Source organism: Chelonoidis abingdonii, chromosome 2 (assembly GCF_003597395.2).
Source record: "Chelonoidis abingdonii isolate Lonesome George chromosome 2, CheloAbing_2.0, whole genome shotgun sequence".
NCBI lineage: Eukaryota > Metazoa > Chordata > Testudines > Testudinidae > Chelonoidis > Chelonoidis abingdonii.
Genome location: NC_133770.1, coordinates 122,950,281 through 122,972,504, shown reverse-complemented (window position 1 = coordinate 122,972,504; position 22,224 = coordinate 122,950,281). Strand labels below are relative to the sequence as shown.

General features: G+C 47.8%; 1 protein-coding gene across 2 annotated transcripts in view; it reads right to left on the bottom strand.

The window, feature by feature from the left end:
- The window catches only part of LOC116821627 (dynein axonemal heavy chain 5-like), a 295,723-nt gene that overhangs the window by 223,828 nt on the left and 49,671 nt on the right, over positions 1-22,224 (bottom strand). For both annotated transcript variants that reach the window (XM_075062654.1, XM_075062655.1), the window contains 3 exons: positions 21,845-21,984; positions 9,328-9,479; positions 749-956 (listed from right to left, as the gene is read on the bottom strand). In XM_075062654.1, the coding sequence (XP_074918755.1) occupies positions 749-956; positions 9,328-9,479; positions 21,845-21,984 (500 nt within the window). The remainder of the gene's footprint in view (positions 1-748; positions 957-9,327; positions 9,480-21,844; positions 21,985-22,224) is intronic.

The following is a 22,224-nucleotide window of genomic DNA, read 5'->3' as shown; positions in this document are numbered from 1 at the left end:
ATTCAAAAAGAGATACAATTTAAACATTCCAGCAAACTACACACATGTAAATACAAAACAAAACATATAAAAGCCTATTGTTTTGCTACCTTTGTACTCACAACTTTGAAACTGAAGATTAGAAGCTTGAAGATAGAAAAAAAAAACCTCTCATAGCCGAGAGACAGACAAAAGACTCAGACCCAACATTCCCTCCCTGACTTTGAAAAAATCCGGTTTTCTGATTGGTCCTCTGGCCAGGTGTGTGGTTCCCTTTGTTAACCCTTTACAGGTAAAAGAAACATTAACCCTTAGCTATCTATTTATGACACAGCCTTTCATCATTCTGACATGCAAAGCACGCTTAGATGTGTCTCAGTGGAACACAACTGAACAAGTACATGATAATGTAAAAATGCAAAATATTATATGCAGCACCTAGAGAGGGAAAGAGTCTATCTTCTAGTCCTAAATCAGTTAGCTAACATTAAGAATCAACTTTTCTTGTCATTGCATAAATAATAGGCTGCTCTGAAGTTCTCTAACCAAAGGAAAGGAGAGTAAATATCAGTCAAGCAAAACAGGAAAGAAATAATATAAATGCTTTATTTTTGTTGCACTTAAGATGCCTATAGATTTTGTTGTTAAAATTCAGAATAGGAGTTCAGCTTGGTTCAGCAGTCTTGTTACAATAGAGATTAAAAAGCTACTCATACTATTTTAAATCCTACCATTATGGACTCTACAAACCACACACGAGTAGACTTACTGAGACAGAGTTTCAGCAGCTGTAGCAATAAGTTTTTCTGTCCTTTCCAGGAAAGAAGGTACTTCAATGGGTTCATCTTCAGGTAGAGTTACAAGAGGAGTGTCTGACATATCCTGCAGAATTCTTTCAATTCTGCATTCCAGTGTGTCAGAAGCTTCTTTGACTATATACCCGACTTCTTCTAGGGACTTATAAACTTTCCCGAGGACTAAGGAAACAGCAAATAAAATGAAAATACACAAAATATAGCACATGAAATCACTTTTTAAAATATCATATTATACTGGAATACAAAAGAGTTATCTTTCTAAATGTGAATCTGAATTAATGATTACAGACTGAATTAAAAGTCTGAAACCAAAGACCTAATGGGTCTCTGTGCATCTGAATCTTTAAATAAAACTGTTTTGCACGAAAAGGACATAATGGAATACTTAGTATTATAAAAATATTATATTAAAGAGGCCAGTATCTAATGGAAAGGATCAAAAACAGTATACCAGAAATAAAAGGAATGTTGCTATTGAAAAGTTATTTCATCCTTCACACATACACCTACTTTAGAAAAAGCAGATTTGCTCCATATTCCGTCTAAACTATTCAGTGAAATTCAGTATTTCATCATTCAAATCAGCTTATGGGCAAAATTTCTCAAGGCAAGTTAGTACGTAGATTATGCCACTGAATTTCTTCTTACAAATATCAGATTGAATTTATCTGAGTCCTCTACAAGCATTGTGAGTACGAAATCAAGCCAAAAGAATGGTCTCAGAGCCCAGGGAGTAGTTTTCCTCTAACTTTTCAATCTTTTTCAAACATTCATCTTCCCAATCCTCTAATCCACAAACCATTGATTTGCAACCAAGTACTATACATATTTTTGTTTTTTAACAGGTCTTTTGTATTTTTTCATAATGAAGAAGAGGAAAAATAAAATCACATAAAAATACATTCAGTGCAATCACCGCACTATGTCCCTTCAGAACCATACAGCGGTCATCATTAAAAAGTCATAGTTTATCCACACAGCGGTATTGGAATTGCCAAAATTATTTCCCGTTCTAAGTAAAAAGGAATTGCTCAGGTATCTGATTTACCAAAACGTGATAACAGTGGGCAAACTGATATTTTTAATGGAAAATACTGAACAAGAAAACTATTATATTTAACCTGAACATCTCTTGTTAACTGACAGTTATTGAGTACACAAGCAAAAGTGAACTATGTATGTGTTGACTGTCAAAAAAGAAACTATTTAACTTATTAATTTTGGAATCAAGATAAGGGTTAACCTTCACTACTGAAAAAACTGGACAAATAAGTCAGACCATTAACTATACAGCACACATTTAAATTAAGCAATCCTAAACCCCTTTGACCCTTGTTGCTCAAGTTCTACTTTAGGATGAATCCTATGTAATGATCCACATCTGAACAATTTTGGGATATTCTGGATGTGTTTTAGGAATCCCACTTCTATTTTTAATTGGATGTTATTAAACCAAATGTGGTTCCTTCCCCATCGGTGTGTGGTGGAGGTACAGAATGGTCTTGGAGCCCATGCACTGGACTGACATTCTGGAGATCTGGGTTCAACTCCTACCTCTCTTACAGATTTCAGCAATTTGCCTAACCTCCGCATCTCAGTCCTTCATCTGTAAAATGCATATATTGAAATTTCTCTACCTCACTGGAGTATTATGAGGATAAATTCATTCATGTCTGTAGGGTGCCCAGACACAAGTGATGAGTACTATATAAGTACCTAGAGATATAGATGCTGAGTGTAATCAGGTAGCCCCCTTACAGACAGTGATGTCTTGCGGTCAGCCCACCCACCCCCATCACCTGGCATGGCCCTTTAAGATTTGAGGACATTTTGATGTATGCACAGACATAGGAAATAAGAAGGTTTGATAGAGAGGAAGATGACTCAGGAATCAGTAGTGTTTGGGAGCAAGTCATTTACTGTTTCTTTAAGGGTCTAGAATCGGGACTCCTGCAGAGTGGTTGGGGCAAGGTTCCCCTCTCACTCAACCAGTTGGGGATGAGCTGTAAGGAAGAGGACCAGCATATATGCTGCCTCCTTCCTCAGAGCATGGCAGACACCAAGGGAAGGCTGCTTGCTGAATCTTCTGAGCCTGCGGACTGAGCAGGGATGCTGGAACCATTTGAGAGCCATTGAACCAAACTATAAACCCGGTATATGATGGAAATCACTTCAAGTAGCAGCAACCCTGGTACCCCTAGTTTCAGGACCTATGTGACTGAATGCAATACACCTGCAGAGCAACACAGGGGCATGCTGAAGGGAAGCACCCAATGACACTGAGCAATTCACAACTGCCACTCTGCAAAGGTACAAAACCTGAAAGTGACAAGTACTTTTAACTCTCATTTAAATCAACTGGAGTTGAGTGCACTCAGCACATCACAAATGAAAATCAGCAGTCGGCAGGATGAGGTCTTTAATTGGCTAGCAGGGGGTACTGTTAAAGTGGCATATCCTGCTTGCTGATTTTGAGGTCCAAAATTGTCCTAAGAATAGCTCAGGATGGCAGAATTCTAGTAAAGAGAGTCTGTACTGTGAGAAATGGGAAAGAAAGACTTAAAATGACCTAATTAATATTGAAATAAAAGATGCCCTTTATAAGAACCAGTGCAAAATGTACTGGATAATTAATGCTTTGAAAACCCCCATTTAACTTCTACCAAACTAGGCACAAAAAGAAAGCATTTCAGCCTCACTCAAGAAAAGCATCCGCTTCCAGGAAACATTCTAATCCCCATCTCTAGTTCCTCAGAGCCACAGGAAGGCCAGCAGCAGCCACCTGCATACTCCTGCTATAACTGCTAGCTCAACAGACACACCAAAAAGCTGCCACAAAGAAAGCTGACCCAAAGAACCATACAGACCACTTCATCTGAAAGCATCAGTAAAAAACTATGTTCCAAATATTCAAACTGTAAGGTAACTATAAAAAACTATGTTCCAAACTATGTAAAAAACTATGTTCCAAATATTCAAACTGTAAGGTTTTAAGAGGGCAGTCACTCGATTAACATCCTTCGGGTAGTCAGGTGGGAGTTCATATCAAATGTTTAATTTTAATTTAAATTATATTTGCAACATCTTTCTTAATAAATGATCTGTTACTGTAAACAATCCTTTGAACTGAGATTGTAAAACAAAGCATCCTGCTGTTTAGTGTTATCTTCTTGTTTACATTTTAAAAAACAAAAGTAAAGCCATATACCAATCTGTCTCAACTGAAAAATGATCCACAAGCATAGCCTGTTGGCTTATTGTAGAACTGCAACCTACTAATTCCTCCTAATGCCTTTACATTTATGCATTTGGATCACTCATTACTGTATTATTACCCAGATTCATGCTCTTTGAGGCAAGGCTTGTGAGTCACTCTAGGTTTGCACTGTGCGTTCTGAGCACTTACATTTAATTTTTTTAAATGACTATTTGGATAGAAACCTCCATGTCCTGTGTAGATAACTTAATGGCTAGAAACATAGACAGTGATCTTTAAAGATTCTCAGCCTACGTTAAAAACATTTTAAATAAAAAATGGACCTTCTCTTCTGATAGTTCACTCCCACCCCGATTTCAAATTTGTACCTCCCATGTTGTAATCATCTCCCTCAACTAAACGGGCCAGCCCATGAGCATACTTTTCACAGAGAAATAATATCATAATAAAGGCATGTGACAACTGTTAAAAGAAAGATCAAAATAATGCTAATGGGGTGAATGAAGCAAACTTATAAAAACACACAAATAGTTACTTCAATTTTAAAAATGAAATTGGACAGTTAGTTTAAACTCAGTACATGAAGATACACCTCTACCCCGCTATGACACGACCCGATACAACACGGGTTCGCATATAGGGTGGCAGTGGCGGGGCTTCAAAGGGTCTGGGGCTCCGGCTGCTGCAGAGAGCCCAAGGCCCTTTAAATGACCGCTGGAGCCCTGCCACCGCTATCCCAGGGCTGCAGCAGCAGGGCTCCGGCGGCGCTTTAAAGGGTCCAGGGCTCTGGCTGCTGCAGGGAGCCCTGGGCCCTTTAAATCACCGCTGGAGTCCTGCCACTGCTACCCCGGGGCTGTGGCCGCGGGACTCACTGGAGATTTAAAGGGTCTAGGGCTCCCCGCAGCGGCTGGAGCCCAGAGCTCTTTAAATCATCACCAGAGCCCTGCCACTACTACCCCAGGGCTGCAGCAGCGGGGCTTGCTGGTGATTTAAAGGGCCCAGGGCTCCGGCTGCTGCAGGGAGCCCTGGGCTCTTTAAATCACCACTGCAGCCCTGCCATCGCTACCCCGATATAACAGCATTTCACCTATAATGCGGTAGGGATTTTTGGCTTCCCACAACCGCATTATATCAGGGTAGAGGTGTACATACAATTAAAATGGGATGAGACTGTATAATAAGTAGTTTACATAAATATACAACAATTGCCAGGTACTCACTAAAAACTTGTAAGAAAACAAGAAATTTGAGGCCCTAGAGAATCTATATTGCCAATAAAGGACTGTGTATGGCAGCTACATAGTGTCAGATGGGCAGGCCAAATTCTTCTCCAAGTTACACTGGTATAACTCCCAAGTAACTCCATTGACTTCACTAGAACGTCAGGGAAATTACTCTGGATTAAGAGTGTAAGGTAGAGAGACAAGATGGATGAGGTCATATATTTTATTACAGGGGTGGGCAAACTACGGCCCACGAGCCATGTCTGGCCTTCAGACCTTTTAATCTGGCCCTCGAGCAAACACCAGGGAGCGGGAGCGGGGTCTTGACTCGGTCTGTATGTGCCTTGGCTCCACGCAGCTCCTGGAAACAGTGGCATGTCCTCCCTCTGGCTCCTGCATAGGGGCATCCGGGGTCTCCGCACACTGCCGCCACCCCAAGCTCTGGCTCTGCAGCTCCCATTGGTCTGGAACCGTGGCCAATGGAAGCTGCAGGGGTGGCACCTGCGGATGGGGCAGCGCACAGAGACCCCTGGCTGCCCATATGTGTAGGAGCTGGAGGGGGGACATGCTGCTGCTTCCAGGAGCTGCTTGAGGCAAGCGTCGCCTGGAGCCTGTACCCCTGACCTCCTCCCGTGCCCCAACTCTCTGCCCCAGCCCTGATCCCCCTCCCACCCTCCACACCCCTCGATCCCAGCCCAGAGCACCCTCCTGCACCCCAAACACCTCATATCCAGCCCCACCCCAAAGCCCACACCCCAGCCGGAGCCCTCACCCCTTCCCACACCCCAACCTTCAATTTCATGAGCGTTCATGACCCGCCATACAATTTCTATACCCAGACATGGCCCTCAAGCCAAAATGTTTGCCCATCCCTGTTTTATTGGATCAACTTCTGTTGGTGAAAGAGACAAGCTTTCGAGCTTACACAGAGCTTTTCTTCAGATCAGTGTAAGGTAATCTAAATTACTGCAGATGCATGTAAGTTACACAACCTCAGACATCCCATCTGAAGGATTCCTTCTAAAGGCTCCTAAGTTTCTTTTGAAAATGGGAATTATGCTGCTACGTCACAGACAGAGGGGGGGATCCTGAATCGATCTAGTGAAACTGGTTAGGATTTATTTGTTTTAAATTTGAATTTTGAGTCATTTTTAGTTTTCATTTACCCAGGTATGGTCAGCGATCACATGGGTGCCAAACGCTTCAGTAGTGCAATAAGATTGTCAGAGATGGACATACACAGAACATCCAACCAGATCGTCTTAAGGATGTAGCAAGAGATCAATACTTGATCTGAAAGGAGGCTATGTCCCTTTGAGATTTGCCATGATGATGATAATAATAAGAACATAAGAACAGCCACAGTGGGTCAGACCAATGGTTCATCTAGCCCAATATCCAGTTTTCTGACAATGGCCAGAGCCAGATGCTTCAGAGGGAATTCTGAGTGATCCAGACACTGTCATGTAGTCCCAGCTTCTGGCTAGTTGGAGGTTTAGGAACATCTAAAGCATGGGGTTGTGCCTCTAACCATCTTGGCTAATAGCCATTGATGGACCTATCCTGCATGAAAATATCCAATTCTTTTTGTAACCCAGCTGTACTTTGGCCTTCAGAACATCCCATGGCAACAAGTTCTACAGGTTGACTGTGCATTGTGCGAAGAAGTACTTTTGTTTGCTTTAAACCTGCTGCCTATTCATTTCAATAGGTGACCCCTAGTTCTTGTGTTATGTGAAGAGGTAAATAACACTTCACTATTCACTTTCTCTACACCAGTCATGATTTATAGACCACTATCATATCCCTCCTTAATCATCTCTCTTCTAAGCTGAAGTGTCCCAGTCTTTCTAATCTCCCCTCATATGGAAGCTCTTCCATACTCCTAAAATTTTTTCTTACCCTTCTCTGCACCTTTTCCATTTCTACTATATATTTTTGAGGTGGGGTGACCAGAACTGTTTACACTATTGAATGTGTGAATGTACTATGGATGTATATAGTGACATTTTGATATTTTCTGTTTTACTATCTATCCCTTTCCTAATGGTTCCTGACATTTTGTTAGCTTTTTTTAATTGCCACTACACGTTGAGCACATGTCTTCAGAGCACTATCCAGGATGACTCCACGATCTCTTTCTTGAGTGGTAACAGTTAATTTAGATCCCAGCATTTTGTATGTATAGTTGGGATTACGTTTTCCAATGTACATTACTTTGCATTTATCAACACTGAATTTCATCTGCCATTTTGTTGCCCAGTCAGTTTAGTGAAATCCCTTTGTAACTCATCGCACTCAGCTTTGGACTTATCCAATTAATTTTGAATCATCTGCAAATTTTGCCACATTCATTTATGAATATGGTGAACTGCACAGGTCCCTGTACAGGTCTTTAAGGGAACCTGCTATTTACCTCTCTCCACCGAAACCTTTTACTCACATTGTAAATTAAAGTTCACACGCTGTGCATGTAATCTGGATAGATGGGGGAGGCACATCCAGGCCTGACTGATGAGGCTGGACATATAAAATTTCCACCACAACGTACAATTACCTGGCAGATTGTTACCTACAATGGTGACTGTTTCATGGGCAGTAGTTTACGGACAAAATATTCTCCTTCAGCAGCTGTACTTCAGTTCCTATAGATTTGTACTCCCCTCCCAAATCATGCAACTGCCATATGTTTAAAGAAACATTAAATTAATAAACAAAAAATTCATTGGGAAGCCATTAGGGTTGCTATACATATAAAAGATACATGACACAAACCTACATAAAAAAGGAAATGAAAAGATAAGACACGCAATAATATGTATCCTCTTCTCCTTCACCCACAGGCACATGCCTTAACACTACTACCACTACCACACATCACAGAACACACACCACATCCTTAACTTTGCCCCCTAGAGATCCTAAACTCCTATCACACCCTTTAATTGCCCTTCTACACACAACCCCTTACCAAACTACCTTCTCCCAACACAAACTACTCTCCAAACATCCAGTGATGGGAGGAAAACTATCTGCTAAAGGAGTGTGCAGAGAGGGAGAAGGGGGGTCTGAATGAAGGTGACAGCACCTGCACTCTGGAGCACTGCAGTTGTGGCAATGGCAGGGTATGTCTTTACTATTATTAATTATTATTATCAATATATTAACAAGGATGGATTTTAAAACCTGAATTTATGTTATAAGGGGTGGTGCCCAACTGTACTGATTTATTGATATGGATGTCTGGGATCTACATCTCTTTATTTAGTATTCCAATCTACCCAGTTTTACTTTGAATGCTGTACAAATAACAATGTATGAATAACAGTAATGTCAGCAAATTAAAATATTTTTTAAAATTTCCTGCTGACTATTTTTGTATAAGACTAGAATTTTCTTCTCAAGACTCACATGGTACAAGCAATAATTTTTGTCTACAAGCTTGTCTCCCTGACTGCTTTATTTTGAACAATAATCCCTCTTTCTATATAAATAGTATGGCACAGATTGTGACTGGCCTTTCCATAAATCCATGGCTGTGTTTGAGCAAGGAGTTTTCCTCCCTTCCTTCTGAGCCCTGTAAAAGGGTCAGGGACAGTTGCAGTTCATCTGTTTAAGGAAGAACAGGGACAGCTCCCTTCGAGCAACATTGGGTATGCACACATCACCTCAGAGAAGGTTGGGAGAAGTCAGGTCAATGGCTCCATCCCTTATCCACACTGACCGTGCTTTCCTGGATGCTCAGGAAGGGATAGTACTTCCCTGAGGAACAATCATTGACCGAGTCCCCGCAGAGCCATGAGGCAAAGCACCACCCCTATTCATGTCTGTGCCTACCTAGCACAATCCATATAAATATAACTAAAATGTCATCACATTTACAATCAAACAAATGTAAAACATTTTAGTCTGTGTACATGTACACCATCCATCACTCACAACATGTAAAAGTAGATTGGAAAACACTACAGAGTGCACTGCAGAGAACCATGTTCTACTGACAATGAGACGTACTGAAAGACCTAATAGGTCTTTCCATCTGCAAACACTGTGACTCTATGATTTGCATAGCAATAACAAAGATCCATACATTTGTCAATGTTTGGAGAAGTCCATGATAATTGTGTCAGGCCTGGAGTGAGGGCTTCCTCAATTTGCTCCATAAAAGGTTTCATCAGTGGTTCCAGAATAGCAGGAATTCCATTTACAAACTTCTTGTAATCAGTCAAAAGATCCTGAAGTCTGCAAGATACAATTGTATTTTTTTAAGGCTAGCAATCATTTTTGTATTTCTTCCCATTTATTTAAAATGCACATAAGTCTGGGCACATCTGCAATATTAATTAATATCCAACATCCAAAACTAGAAACTCTCCCTAACTTACTCAAACTAAGACTCTCAATAACAACAACAAAACAAAAATCCTTACAGACACCTTACACATCATCAGGGAGAAGGAAATGGCACGTCTTTAAAAAAAAAATCCTATGTAATTTACCTTTATTACTAGTGTGACAGATTGAGGGGGTGGGAGCTCCATCTTGTTTTGCGAATGGCATTTTGACTGTAACTTTCATTCTGCGGTCTGACTCTCATAGGCACTGACCCCATGGGTGCTCCAGGGCTTGAGCACCCAGGGAAAAAAACTAGTGGGTACTTAGCATCTACCGGCGGCCAGCTCCCCTTCTTCCTTCCCAGTACCTCCCAGCAGCCACCCAGCTCTGCCAATCAACTCTGCTCCCTTCCTCCCAGCACCTCTCACCCACCGTGATCAGCAGTTTCACAGCATGCAGGAGATGCTGGGGGGAGGGAGAGGAGTGGGGAGAGGGCACATTTAGCGCAGGCGGCTGAACTGGGTGGGGGGAGGAGGGGCAGAAAGAGGTGGGCAGGTGTGGGGGTGGGGCCTGGGGCAGAGTGGGGGTTTGAGCACCCCCGGGGCCCGGAGGAACCAGCACCTGTGGTGACCCTCATGTGGTATTGCAACCTCCTTTGTGAAAAAGGCATCCATTTTGGAGTGAGGGCTTGATACCAAGTGGCATGTCTAACTAGTCTGAGAAACCAGCACAAAGCAATCTAGGGGCATCAACTTGGAATGAGTCTTCCCTAGTAGAATTAGAGGTTTTCTATCCATAGGGCCTTTGACTTCGATTCTCTACACAGAAGCCAATGGAGGTGGGGCTGGAGCCAGGAACTTCTCCAGTGAAAGTACAAAGGTAACCAAGAGGGACAGAGTTTTACAAGGTGGCTGCTTCTCAGAGCAAGAGGCTAGAACTCCATAACACGGGGAGGGGGGCGAAGGCTAAGAGGAGCAGCCTAAGGATGCTGACCCAACCCAGGACTCCTGGGAGGGTGAGATCAGACTTGGGGAGCTGCGTTCAGGATTTTATTGTTTTTCAAAGATGTGTAACTAGGAAAAGTGACTAGTCACTACTCAAAGGCAGGGAGCTTAGAAGCAAATGGGCTACAGCAGTTCGGTCCACTCATAACAGATAGTATCAGTCCCAAGAGGGAAACTGGGCCAGACTGTGCTAACAAGTAACTGGCATAACATAACCTATGGGCAGGACACTGAATAATATGCATAGGGGGCCATTCAAATGGCTACAAAATAAAACACAGTTACTCACCTTTGTAACTGTTGTTCTTCGAGATGTGTTGCTCATATCCATTCCAGTAGGTGTACGCGCCGCGCGTGCACGTTCGTCAGAAGACTTTTACCCTAGCAACTCCAGCGGGCCGGCAGGTCGCCCCCTAGAGTGGCGCCGCCATGGTGTTGTCCGTCTTATTGTCCCCCCATTTGAACCACTGGCTACGTGTCCTCCTCTACTTGCTGGAAGACGGCATCCCTGGTGGCCATCACTTCTGCTGGGTCTGTGTCAGAGCTGCACGCCCTCGTGGTAGAGCCCCGTATACGGTGTTCCATTGGGACAAGTAGTATAACTAAGGCCGCACCCCCTCTCTCCCCAAAGTTGTCTCGGCCTTTCATGTCAACCAGGACATATTCCTACCCTATTCTTCCCGAAACCTCATTCGTCTCGCCGGAGCAGCAGTGCACTTCCTTAGACGTGCGTGGGCGTCGCCTCTTATATAGAACGGACCAAGCCGTTTCCGCAATCCCCCACGCTTTTGTTGCCATAGCTGACCGGGTTAAGGGGTTGCCTGTCTCCTCGCAGAGGATCTCCTCGTGGGTGACGTCCTGCATATGGACCTGTTACGACCTGGCCGGTCTCCCATCGGCAATGTGACCGCGCACTCTACCTAGGGCCCAAGCATCATCGACGGACGCGTTCCTGCGCGAGTACCCGTCCAGGAAATCTGCAGGGCAGCGACCTGGTCCTCCGTGCACACTTGCTTCCCATTATGCCCTGGTCCAACAGTCCAGGGATGATGCAGCCTTCGGCTTGCCGTGTTACACGCTGCGACCTCTCACTCCGACCCCACCGCCTAGGTAAGGCTTGGGAATCACCTACTGGAATGTATGAGCAATCACTCGAAGAAGAAAAATAATTACTCACCTTTGTAACTGTTGTTCTCGACTGTGTTGCTTATATTCCATATCCAAAACCCGCCCTCCTTCCCATTGTCGGAGTAGCCAGCAAGAAGGAACTGGGACGCGGGCGGGCCGGAGGGTATATATTACTGCTTATGGCGGAAACATCGGTGGGGTGGAAGCGCCTCTCCGCGCACCAGCACGTAAAGCGTTTCCATTTGGCTGAGTACGTGTCGTCCCTCGTAGACGGCTTCCTACTTCCCAGAAGCACCTGCCTCACTGGGAAGAGCAATGCAACTCGGACCTAGTCAGCCACGCAGGAGCCAGCTGAGAGGTGCAGAGACGGAGGTCCGGGTGACGAAGCCGGCCGTGGTCCTGCGTGATCAGGTCCAGGTGAAGAGGCAGGGGAACAGGGTCGACTACCGACAGGTCCAGCAGCAGAGAGAACCAATGCTGCCGGGGCCACGCCGGAGCGATCAGAATCAAGCGGGCCCTGTCCCTGCGCACCTTCAGAAGGACCTTGTGAATCAACGGAAACGGAGGGAACGCATAGAAGAGGTGCGTCACCCAGGGAATCAGAAAGGCGTCTGCAACCGAGCCCGGTTCGCGACCTTGGAAAGAGCAGAACATCGGGCACTTTCTGTTCCTGCGGGATGCGAAGAGGTCCATATGGGGATGCCCCCACCTCCGGAAGAGCGCCAGGGCGATGTCCGGGCGAAGGGACCACTCGTGGGAGCAAAAGGACCGGCTGAGACGATCCGCCAGCGTATTCCGAACCCCCGGGAGAAAGGAAGCAACTAGGTGAACAGAGTGGGCTATGCAAAAGTCCCACAACGTCATGGCCTCCCGACAAAGAAGAGGAGACCTCGTACCGCCCTGCTTGTTTACATAGTATACCGTCGTTGTGTTGTCGGTGAAAACCGAAACACAGCGACCTTGGATCTGCTGATGGAACGCTTGACAAGCCAGGCGGACCGCCCTCAATTCTCGCACGTTGATATGTAGGGCGAGTTCGGGAGGAGACCAGCGGCCCTGGTCCGCAGGGTACCTAGGTGAGCTCCCCATCCCAAGTCCGAGGCATCCGTTGTCAGGGACAGCGAGGGCTGGGGCGGATGGAACGGAAGCCCTGCACACACGACGGACTGATCCAGCCACCACTGGAGGGAGTGGAGGACGTCCTGAGGAATCGTGACTACTGTATCTAACGGGCGCCTGGCCGGACGGAGCTGAGGGATGAGCCAGGACTGGAGGGGCCGTAGGCGGAGCCGAGCATGCGCCGTGACGAATGTGCAGGCCGCCATGTGGCCCAAGAGTGTCAGGCAAGTACGTATGGAGGTTAGAGGTGCTGCCTGCAGCCTGTGGATGATGGCTGTCAAAGCCTGGAACCGCGACAAGGGAAGAACGGCCCTGGCCATGGTGAGTCTAGAACGGCTCCGATAAACTCTATCCTCTGAGTAGGGGTTAGAGTGGACTTCTCGGCGTTGAGCATTAGGCCTAGGCTCGTGAAAAGGCGGCTGACCATGCGGACGTGCGCGAGGACTCGCTCCTATGAGGGTCCCCGGATAAGCCAGTCGTCGAGGTAGGGGAACACATGCACGCGACTGCGACGAAGGAAGGCGACGACTACGGCCATGCATTTGGTAAACACTCTCGGGGCCGTCGAGAGGCCGAACGGGAGGACCGTGAATTGATAGTGCCGGCCGCCGACAACGAAGCGAAGGAACCTCCGATGGGGCGGGAAGATGGCTATATATGAAATAAGCGTCCTGCATGTCGAGGGCGGCGTACCAGTCTCCGGGATCCAGGGATGGAATAATGGTCCCCAAGGACACCATACGGAACTTCAACTTGACCAGGTATTTGTTGAGCTCTCGTAGGTCGAGGATGGGTCTGAGACCTCCCTTGGCCTTGGGGATCAGAAAGTAACGGGAGTAAAACCCCTGCCCTTCTCGTTCTCTGGAACCTCCTCTATGGCCCTTTGTCGAGGAGCGTTCGTACCTCCTGGAGGAGGATCTGCTCGTGAGAGGGGTCCCTGAAGAGGGACGAGGAAGGGGGGTGGGAGGGCGGGTACGAAGCAAACTGTAGGCGGTATCCAAGCCGCAACGCGCGGAGGACCCAGCGGTCTGAAGTAAGCTGGTACCACGCCGGGAGGAAGAACGAAAGACGGTTGGAGAAGGGAGGAGATGGATCCGGGGAGGGACTGGTACAGCGCCCTCGGGCGCACCTTCAAAACGAGGGCTTCGGCCCGGAGGAAGGCTTGGAGGGACCTTGGCTTTGGCCCCCTGGTTACCCGATTGTCTGCGCCTGCCATTCCTATTTCGCCGCCTGGCAAAGTCTTGCCTTTGCCTGGGCTGGGGGTAAGGCCTGTGTTGCTGTTGAGGCCTGAATGGTCTACGCTGGGTGACCGGCGTATGCATCCCCAGGGCACGCATAATGACCCTATTGTCTTTGAGGCTTTGCAGCCGAGGGTCAGTCTTGTCCGAAAACAGGCCCTGGCCCTCAAACGGAAGATCCTGGATGGTATATTGGAGTTCCGGAGGAAGGCCAGAGACCTGAAGCCACGAAATGCGGCGCATAGTGACTCCGGAGGCCAGAGTCCTGGCGGCCGAGTCTGCAGCGTCCAAAGCCGCCTGTAGGGAAGTGCGTGCGACCTTTTTCCCCTCGTCAAGGAGAGCGGCGAACTCCTGACGAGCGTCCTGCGGGAGCAGCTCCTTAAATTTATCAGCCGCCCCCAGGTGTTGTATGTGTAGCGACTGAGCAGAGCTTGCTGGTTGGAGACCCGCAGCTGCAGGGCGCCTGCGGAATAGACCTTGCGGCCAAGCAGGTCCATACGCCTCGCCTCCTTAGACTTGGGGGCCGGAGCTTGTTGTCCATGGCGCTCCCTCTCATTCACAGATTGAACGACGAGGGAACACGGGGGCGGTGGACATATAAGTACTCATAGCCCTTCGAAGGGACCATGTATTTACGCTCGACACCCCGAGCAGCGGGGGGGAACGGAAGCCGGTGACTGCCAGATGGTGGTGGGATTGGCTTGGATGGTCCTTATGAAGGGCAGGGCGACACGAGTGGGCGCATCCGCCGAGAGGATGCTCACGACCGGGTCCTCGATCTCGGAGACCTCCTCAGCCTGGATGTTCATATTTTGCGCCACGCGCCTGAGGAGGTCCTGGTGCGCCCTGAGGTCCAGTGGGGGGGGACTGGTGGATGTCGTCCCGCCACCGCCTCATCTGGGGAGGACGACGAGGAGAGACCTGGCAGGAGCGGGTCTGGTGGCGGCTCAGACTGGAGCACCGCTCTGACTCTTGCGGGTGCTCAGGATCTGGAGGATGAGACGACCGCTCTTCCGTAGGGGATGGAGGAGGGCGTGAAGAAGTAGCCTCCGGAGCCCTGTGCTCTGAGACCGACGACGCGGAGGAATTTGCTGGGGGCCCTGGGCTTGGTGATACGCCCAGGGGGTCCAGAAGCCCACTGCTGAGGACCATGCTCCTGCTGAGTCTCGGGAGAAGAGGGCAGGGTCTTTCAGCTTCTAGTACACACTGCCGCCCGCGAAGAGACTGACCCCTGGCGAGAGGGCCACGGGGGAGCCGAACGGGAGTGGTACGGGTCCCGCGCCAGACGGCGAAGACCTCCTCGGTGCCGGAGATCGGTGCCGTGATCCATACCGGTGCCGCGATCGAGACCGGGACCTGCCACCAGCGCGGTGCCGGGAGGTCGACCGGGATCTGGATCGCCGATGACGGGAACGACTCCTCGAGTCCCGGTGCCGGTAACGGTGGCTGGAGCCAGAACGGTGCCGGGAGTATCGAGACCGCGCGAGGATGATCTGCGCCGCGAGTACGACCGGTACCGTCGTGGAGAGCGGTGCCGGGACTGCGAGCGGCGTCGCGAGCGAGACCTCCCTCGGGATCGAGATCGGTGCCGAGATCGTGACCGGTGCCGAGCCGGAGAGTCCGGGGACGGTGCTCGCATCGGCGTGGCTTGCCTTAGACTGCAGAACCCGCACCGGCGGTGCCGGGGGTTGGGGCAGCACAGGCTCCGTTAGAGCGATGAGGTCCCTGGCCGAGGAGAAGGTCTCGGGCGTGGACGGGACCATCAGCTCAACCCCAGATCTTGGCGGGGAGCTGAGAGGGATCGGACTCGACGGACCTGCCGGGCCCGGAGTCGACGAAGTCCCTGGCACGGCCAACCGGCCGGCGTCGGCGCCGGTGCTCTTTTTCGAGGCAGCTTAGCTGGGGTAGAGGAGGTAGACAGTCTCTTCCCCTGAACCGGTGCCGGAGAAGGTCGGTGCCGTGGCGTCTTCGCGGCGCCGGAGTGGTCCGGTGCCGGAGCCGAAGCGGCACTCGGTGCCGAGGACGAAGGATTAAGCGCCGCTTCCATCAGGAGCGTCTTGAGGCGCTGGTCTCGCTCCTTCTTGGTCCTCGGTCTGAAGGCCTTGCAAATGCGGCACTTCTCGGAGATGTGCGATTCCCCCAGGCACTTCAAGCAGGCGTCGTGGGGATCGCTGGTGGGCATCGGCTTTTTACAGGCCGAGCACGGTTTGAACCCCGGCGAACCAGGCATGAGCCCGGCGCCGGGCGCGGCTAGGGGGCGACCTGACGGCCCGCTGGAGTTGCTAGGGTAAAAGTCTTCTGACGAACGTGCACGCACAGTGCATACACCTACTGGAATGGATATGAGCAATCACTCGAAGAAGAACCCTATTTCTTAAACTGCCACATAATTGTTCTCCAGAATCTTAGCCTTTACGGATGCAAAGAAAACTTTAAAAATGAAAATAATGTTCAGGTTTAGTACTGATACATGAGCATCTGCTTGAGTTTGCTGACAACCTGAAACAATCCTGGCCCAACAAGAGCTTTGCCACTGACTTCAGTGGAGCCAGGTTTTCACTCACTAGACTGCCCCTATATTAATCTCTGTGTGTGTTAACTCCGTGGACTAATGAGGACAATTTAAATGGGAGCACTGTTACTTATTTAACTACTGATTGCTTCAGCAAAAACATTCCGCTGTGGTGCTCATCCATCATTGACGGATGAAGCACCAGATACTGGGGCAAGATAACTAGCTGCTGTCAAAGAATAGGGAATTCAACTCTCCTTCATGCAAATGTAAACATGCCTCTGTTCCAGCCCAAAAGAGGAACGGTAAGAACAGATGCATCCCCTCTCCAATGGAAAAGTTTCCACAGACTCTTGAGCGCGAAAAAGAAAAGAAGTGTCTGTTATACCTTGTTGGATATCAAAAGGGGAAGTTACTGACCTGTAACTGCAGGTTCTTTGAGCTGTGTGGTCCCTGTCCGTATTCCACAGTGGGCTACACATGCGCGCCATGCGCCCAGAGCCAGAGAATTTGAAAGTAGTGTCTGTTGGTCCATGCATGTGCCCTGCTTCACCTCATGCCTCCATCTGATGGGATAAACGATGGGGCAGACTGACTGCCTCTCCAGTTCCTTCTCTACAATGAGTCAGATAAGATCTGAAGCGGAGGGGAAAGAGGGTGGGTAGTGGAATGAGATAAGAAACACACATCTCGAAGAATCTCCACTTCTTCGAGTGATGGTCCCTATTGTATTCCACTGCGAATGACTGACAAGCAGTACCTAAGTAGGAGGGGATGCGAGGATGTAGATGGCAAAGCTGAGCGGAATACCACTCTCCCAAAAGGAGGCATCAGCAGAGGAGTCCTGCACCAGGGCGTAAATGTCTAGCAAACATGGGAATGGAACCCCACATGGCTGCTTTACAGACGTCAAGGAGGGGAACTTTCTGAAATGATGCCATAATTGTTGCTTGTGGTGTGGTGGAATAACTTCTTACCCCAAGGGGGTTGGAGCGGAGGAAGATTTGATAGCGGATAATGTATAATGCAGCCAGAGATCCATCTGGAGATTCTCTGAGTGGAGAAGGTGTGCCCCATAATTCTTTCTGCTATGGCAACAAATAGTCTCAAGGATTTCCTGATTGGCTTTGTTCTATGTGGGTAAAAGGCCAGGCCTGTCAAACACCGAGTCTTCATTCCTTTGCAGAAGAGTGCGATTTTGGGAAGAACACAACTAAGTGAATTGATTGGTTAAGGTGAAATTCTGAGACTACTTTAGGAGTGAATTTGGGGTATAGATGCACAGAAACCTTATCCTTATCAATATAGTACAAAAAGGATCTGCCATCATCACTGTAAGCTCGCCAATCCTTCTAGCTGAGGTGACAGCTACAAGAAAAGCAATCTTCATGGAAAAGAGAGCATGAAGCAAGAAGCTAAAGATTCTAAAGGGGGCCTATGAGTACTGAGAGAACAAGGTTTATGTCCCACTGGGGGGGCAGTCTTCTGAACAGATAGGAAAGTTCTGCTTAGGCCTTTCTAGAATCTATTGGTCAGTGGATGTGCAAAGACCGGGCAGCCATGAGAAGGTGAATGGTATGCACTGATTGCTGCCAAGTGGTCTTGGAAGGAGCTGATGGACAAGCTTGATGTCTTCAAAGAAAGGATATAGTCTAAGATGAGAGGAATAGCTGCAGTTTCTGGGAGAATGCCTCTTTGATGTACCCAAGAAGAAAAGCGCTTCCATTTAGCTAGGTAACATCTTCTAGTAGAGTCCTTTCTACTGTTCGAAAGGACGTCTCGCACAGCTGTGGAGCATGACTGTTTCAAGAATGATGACAAATATCAAGCCCTGAGATATAGAGGACACAGATCGGGGTGCTTGATCTTGCCGTTCCACTAGGTCAGGAGTTCAGGAAACGTTGGGAGGAGGACTGGTGTTCAGGATGACATGCATAGGAGGTTGGGAAACAAAACTGTCTGGGCTAGAGGGGGGTGATCAGGATGAGATGTGCCCTGTCCTGCTGGATTTTGCATAAGAGTGGTAGCAAAGGGAAGACAGAGCTGAACTGGTCCAACCAAGAAAGAAGTAGAGTGGAGGGCAGCTCTGGAGTCCTTCAGGGTCTGGAGGGACTCATCAGTCTTTCGGTTGAAAAGCTCCGATTCATTGAAGGGGAGGTCCTCAATGACATTCTGGGCTCTCTAGGGAACCCTTACACATGGAGCCATGACTCCCTGTGCATGACAATGACAGTAGCCATAGTTCTGGATGAAATATCCACGGCATCAACTGAGGATTGGAGCACGGTCTTGGCTATCACTTTGCCTTCATCTATCAGAGCTGGGAAATGAGCTCTGTCCTGCTGCGAAAGGCTGTCAGTAAATTCCACAAACTTGGTGTAGTTGAGGAAATCGTATTTAGCCAGTAGTGCCTGGTAATTGGCTATCCTGAACTGGAGCCTAGATGTTGAGAAGACCTTTCTCCCTAACAGATCCAAATGTTTACCCTCTTTATCAGGAGTAAAAGACCAGGCCCTTTCAGAAACAGCTTGGACAACCACCGAGTTGGGAATGGGGTGAGAAAACAAAAATTCCACTCCTTTGGTTGCCACATAGTAATGCTTCTCTGTCCTTTTCAGGGAGTGCAGGTGGCAGGGGTGTGCCAGACTGTCCCAGTTGGCTCCACTATGGCTTCATTAATGGGAAGAACTATTCTGTTGGGTCCAGATGTATGGAGAATGTCTCTGAGTTTTTGCTGGGAATCCTAGACTTCTTCAAGACGAATCTGAAGTTCTACAGCAACTCTGCAAAAAAGGTCCTGGAACTATCTGAAGTCACTGGTGGGTGAGGAGAGAGATGTAGGAGTCGCTGCTTTGTCTGGAGACAAAGACAACAGTCTTACTGGTTCCAGTGGAACCGCAGTTTCTGGTGTGTAATGTTGCTTCTCCTCTTCTGTCATATCCGGGTGCATATCCGAGTGTTCCTTTAGAGAGGAGGCAAGTGGTAGTGACTCCCTAGTAAATCGGGTTGACTCTTGTATGGTTCTTGGGAGGTTACGGGCCTACCCAGGGCGCTCTGCAAGAACGAGGCCCACACACACTGTGAGTTATTTGGCTTTAATGAAGGTAAAGTGACACACCCGCAACGGGGACTCCTGGCGTTGCTGTCACGGAGGCGGGGAACCCAGCGCACCGAAGCTCGGCCTGGTATGGAGTCCAAAGGCAGGACCGAAGCCCTGCAGCTATATATACCAAATGCAGAAACAGCTTATACATAAACAAATAGGGGCTTTCCACAGGCGGTGTCTGCCCCTTGGCCTACGGCCAGGGGCTTTCCACAGGCTGTGTCTGCCCCTTGGCTTAAGGCCATACAAAGCGGTTCTTACCAGCTAGAAGTGGATTATACTGGCATGCCGTGTCCTACAGTGACCGGCCGCCGAGAAAGCAGAACAACCCTAGCTAGGCCGTAACACAGTCTTCCGTGGTCCCCTACAACTCTGTAGGGGAGAACTGGTCCCAAGATCCTCAATATGGACAGTAGGAAAAATTAATAGGTTGTCGCAGGGGCTCCCATGGCATGGGGTACATCAACAGCTCCGAGTTGGATGAGGCAGAGGTTGGCCCCAAACCAGTGCAGATCTTTTGGGTGGCAGAGGATACATGGGATAGGGGGAAAAGGTTCATCAAGTGGTTCAGAATCTCTCGATTAAGAGAAGGTTGATTCTGGTTCCAGTGGCAGTACCGTCGGAGCTGTCAGAGGAAAGATATTCCCTGTATGGATGGGGTCAAACTCCTTCCAGCTGTCAACTCGGTGGTGTTATCTCTCTGGAGATGGAGGGGCCCCAATGAGGAAGGGAATTCCGGATCCAGGACAGCAAAAATGTCCTGTGGAGCAGTAATGGATTCAGTTCTCTCTGGTGTGAGAGGGGTTCTACTTGTTCGAGCCACTGGAGGCGGCAAGGAAGACAGTGCCCGAAGTTGGTGATGATAGGACTTTGTCAGTACTGATGAATTCTGGGGTTTTGGAGGTGCCAAGGATAACAGTACCAACTGATCACGGTTTTCTTGTCATGCCTCTTGGACTTTGGATGTACTAAGTCCTCATGGGCTGAGCTGATGGGCTTACTTAGAGCCAAATCCGATTTCTTTGAAGTGGATTTAGAGGAAGACTTAGTCTCATGCTTATAAGCATGCTTCCTGGATTCCCGACAAGATCCCGCCAGAAGGCTTGGGGGTAGGGGGGGTAGACTGGCAGATTGATTGGCACCTAGCTGAAATGTCGGCTTCCCTGAGGCCATACAGGCAGCATTGGTGGTCATCACTATTCAAGAAGGAATGCGGGCAGGAAGAGCAGAGTTTGAAGCCCAGAATCCTGAGTGTAGTCCAGGACCCAAACAGAGTCCAAAACACTAAACTGTAAAAACTGTTAAAACTATTTATAAAACTAGATCTAATTCTTATTTTGTAGGATGAATCTGAAGCTACGGACACAGGAGGTTCCAACCCAAACCATGCAGCAGTAAGAAGAAATTGGAAAGGAAGTCAGTCCATCCCATCGTTTACCCCCTTGAACGGAGGCATGAAGTGAACCAAGGCACATGTAGGGACCCTATTTTCAGACTGTCAGCTCTGGGTGCATGGTGCACATGCATAATCCATAGTGGAACACAACAGGGACCATCACTCAAAGAAGAACTCCAATTTCGCCTTCCCAGCAGCCAAATTCTCCAGCTTTTCCCCTGACAACTTCTATAGGGCAGTTAGGATTAATAGCTGAAAAACTGGAGACAGCATAAAATAAATTGATATTTCACCAAAATAAAGAAATATGTAACACAAGGAATAGTATATTGACAGTACTTTGTACTGCACCTGGATTGTATCAGGGACAATTAGTAGGGAGAGGAATTGAAGTGCAGTGCTCCATAATTCTAGCATAAATGCGGCATAGTTTTGACCTAATGTGCCACACAAGACATGGAGATTTGCAAATGAGTGAATGTCCTTGCCTTGGGAATGATTGCAAGAGTTCAAAGAGACTCTAAGGAAAAGGCGTAAGAAAAGAGTATTGATGATTTCTAATGATCAGGTATTTATGGAGATGGAAACCATGGACCACTACATTGTGGACATTATTATTAAAGAAGGGTGGGCAAATGTGCTTAGATTCCATTGGACTCTACTGACATCTGTCACAAGGAAAAGTAGTTATAATGACCAAAAAAGCAGATAGAAATGAGACCCAAAAGAAAATCTCCAGATAAAGATGAAATCAAGTTAAGTGTTCACTAACTTCATTTGCTGTTTTTTAATCTGTTCTTCTTCTGCACATATGCCAAGGGCAACATCTGGAACTTCAAAATTCATTTTTTTCAGGTATTTTGTTTCACACAGTACTTCGAGGACCATAGGATCCAAATTCACAAATAATTCCTTTACACATCAGAACAGGAGGGGGGGAAAAAACAACAGTGAACATAAAGTGGCAGTTTGGTGGTCACATAGGCAGTGTGATTTTTCTGAAAAATGTATTAAGTCTAGTACAGATGACTAATCAAGATTTTGAAAATGAGTGACTACGTTTAGACTCCTGAACCCAAAACTCGGGCACCTCTATACATAACTCAATTTTCCAAGCGCTGGGCAACCAGCAACTCCCACTGACTTCATTAT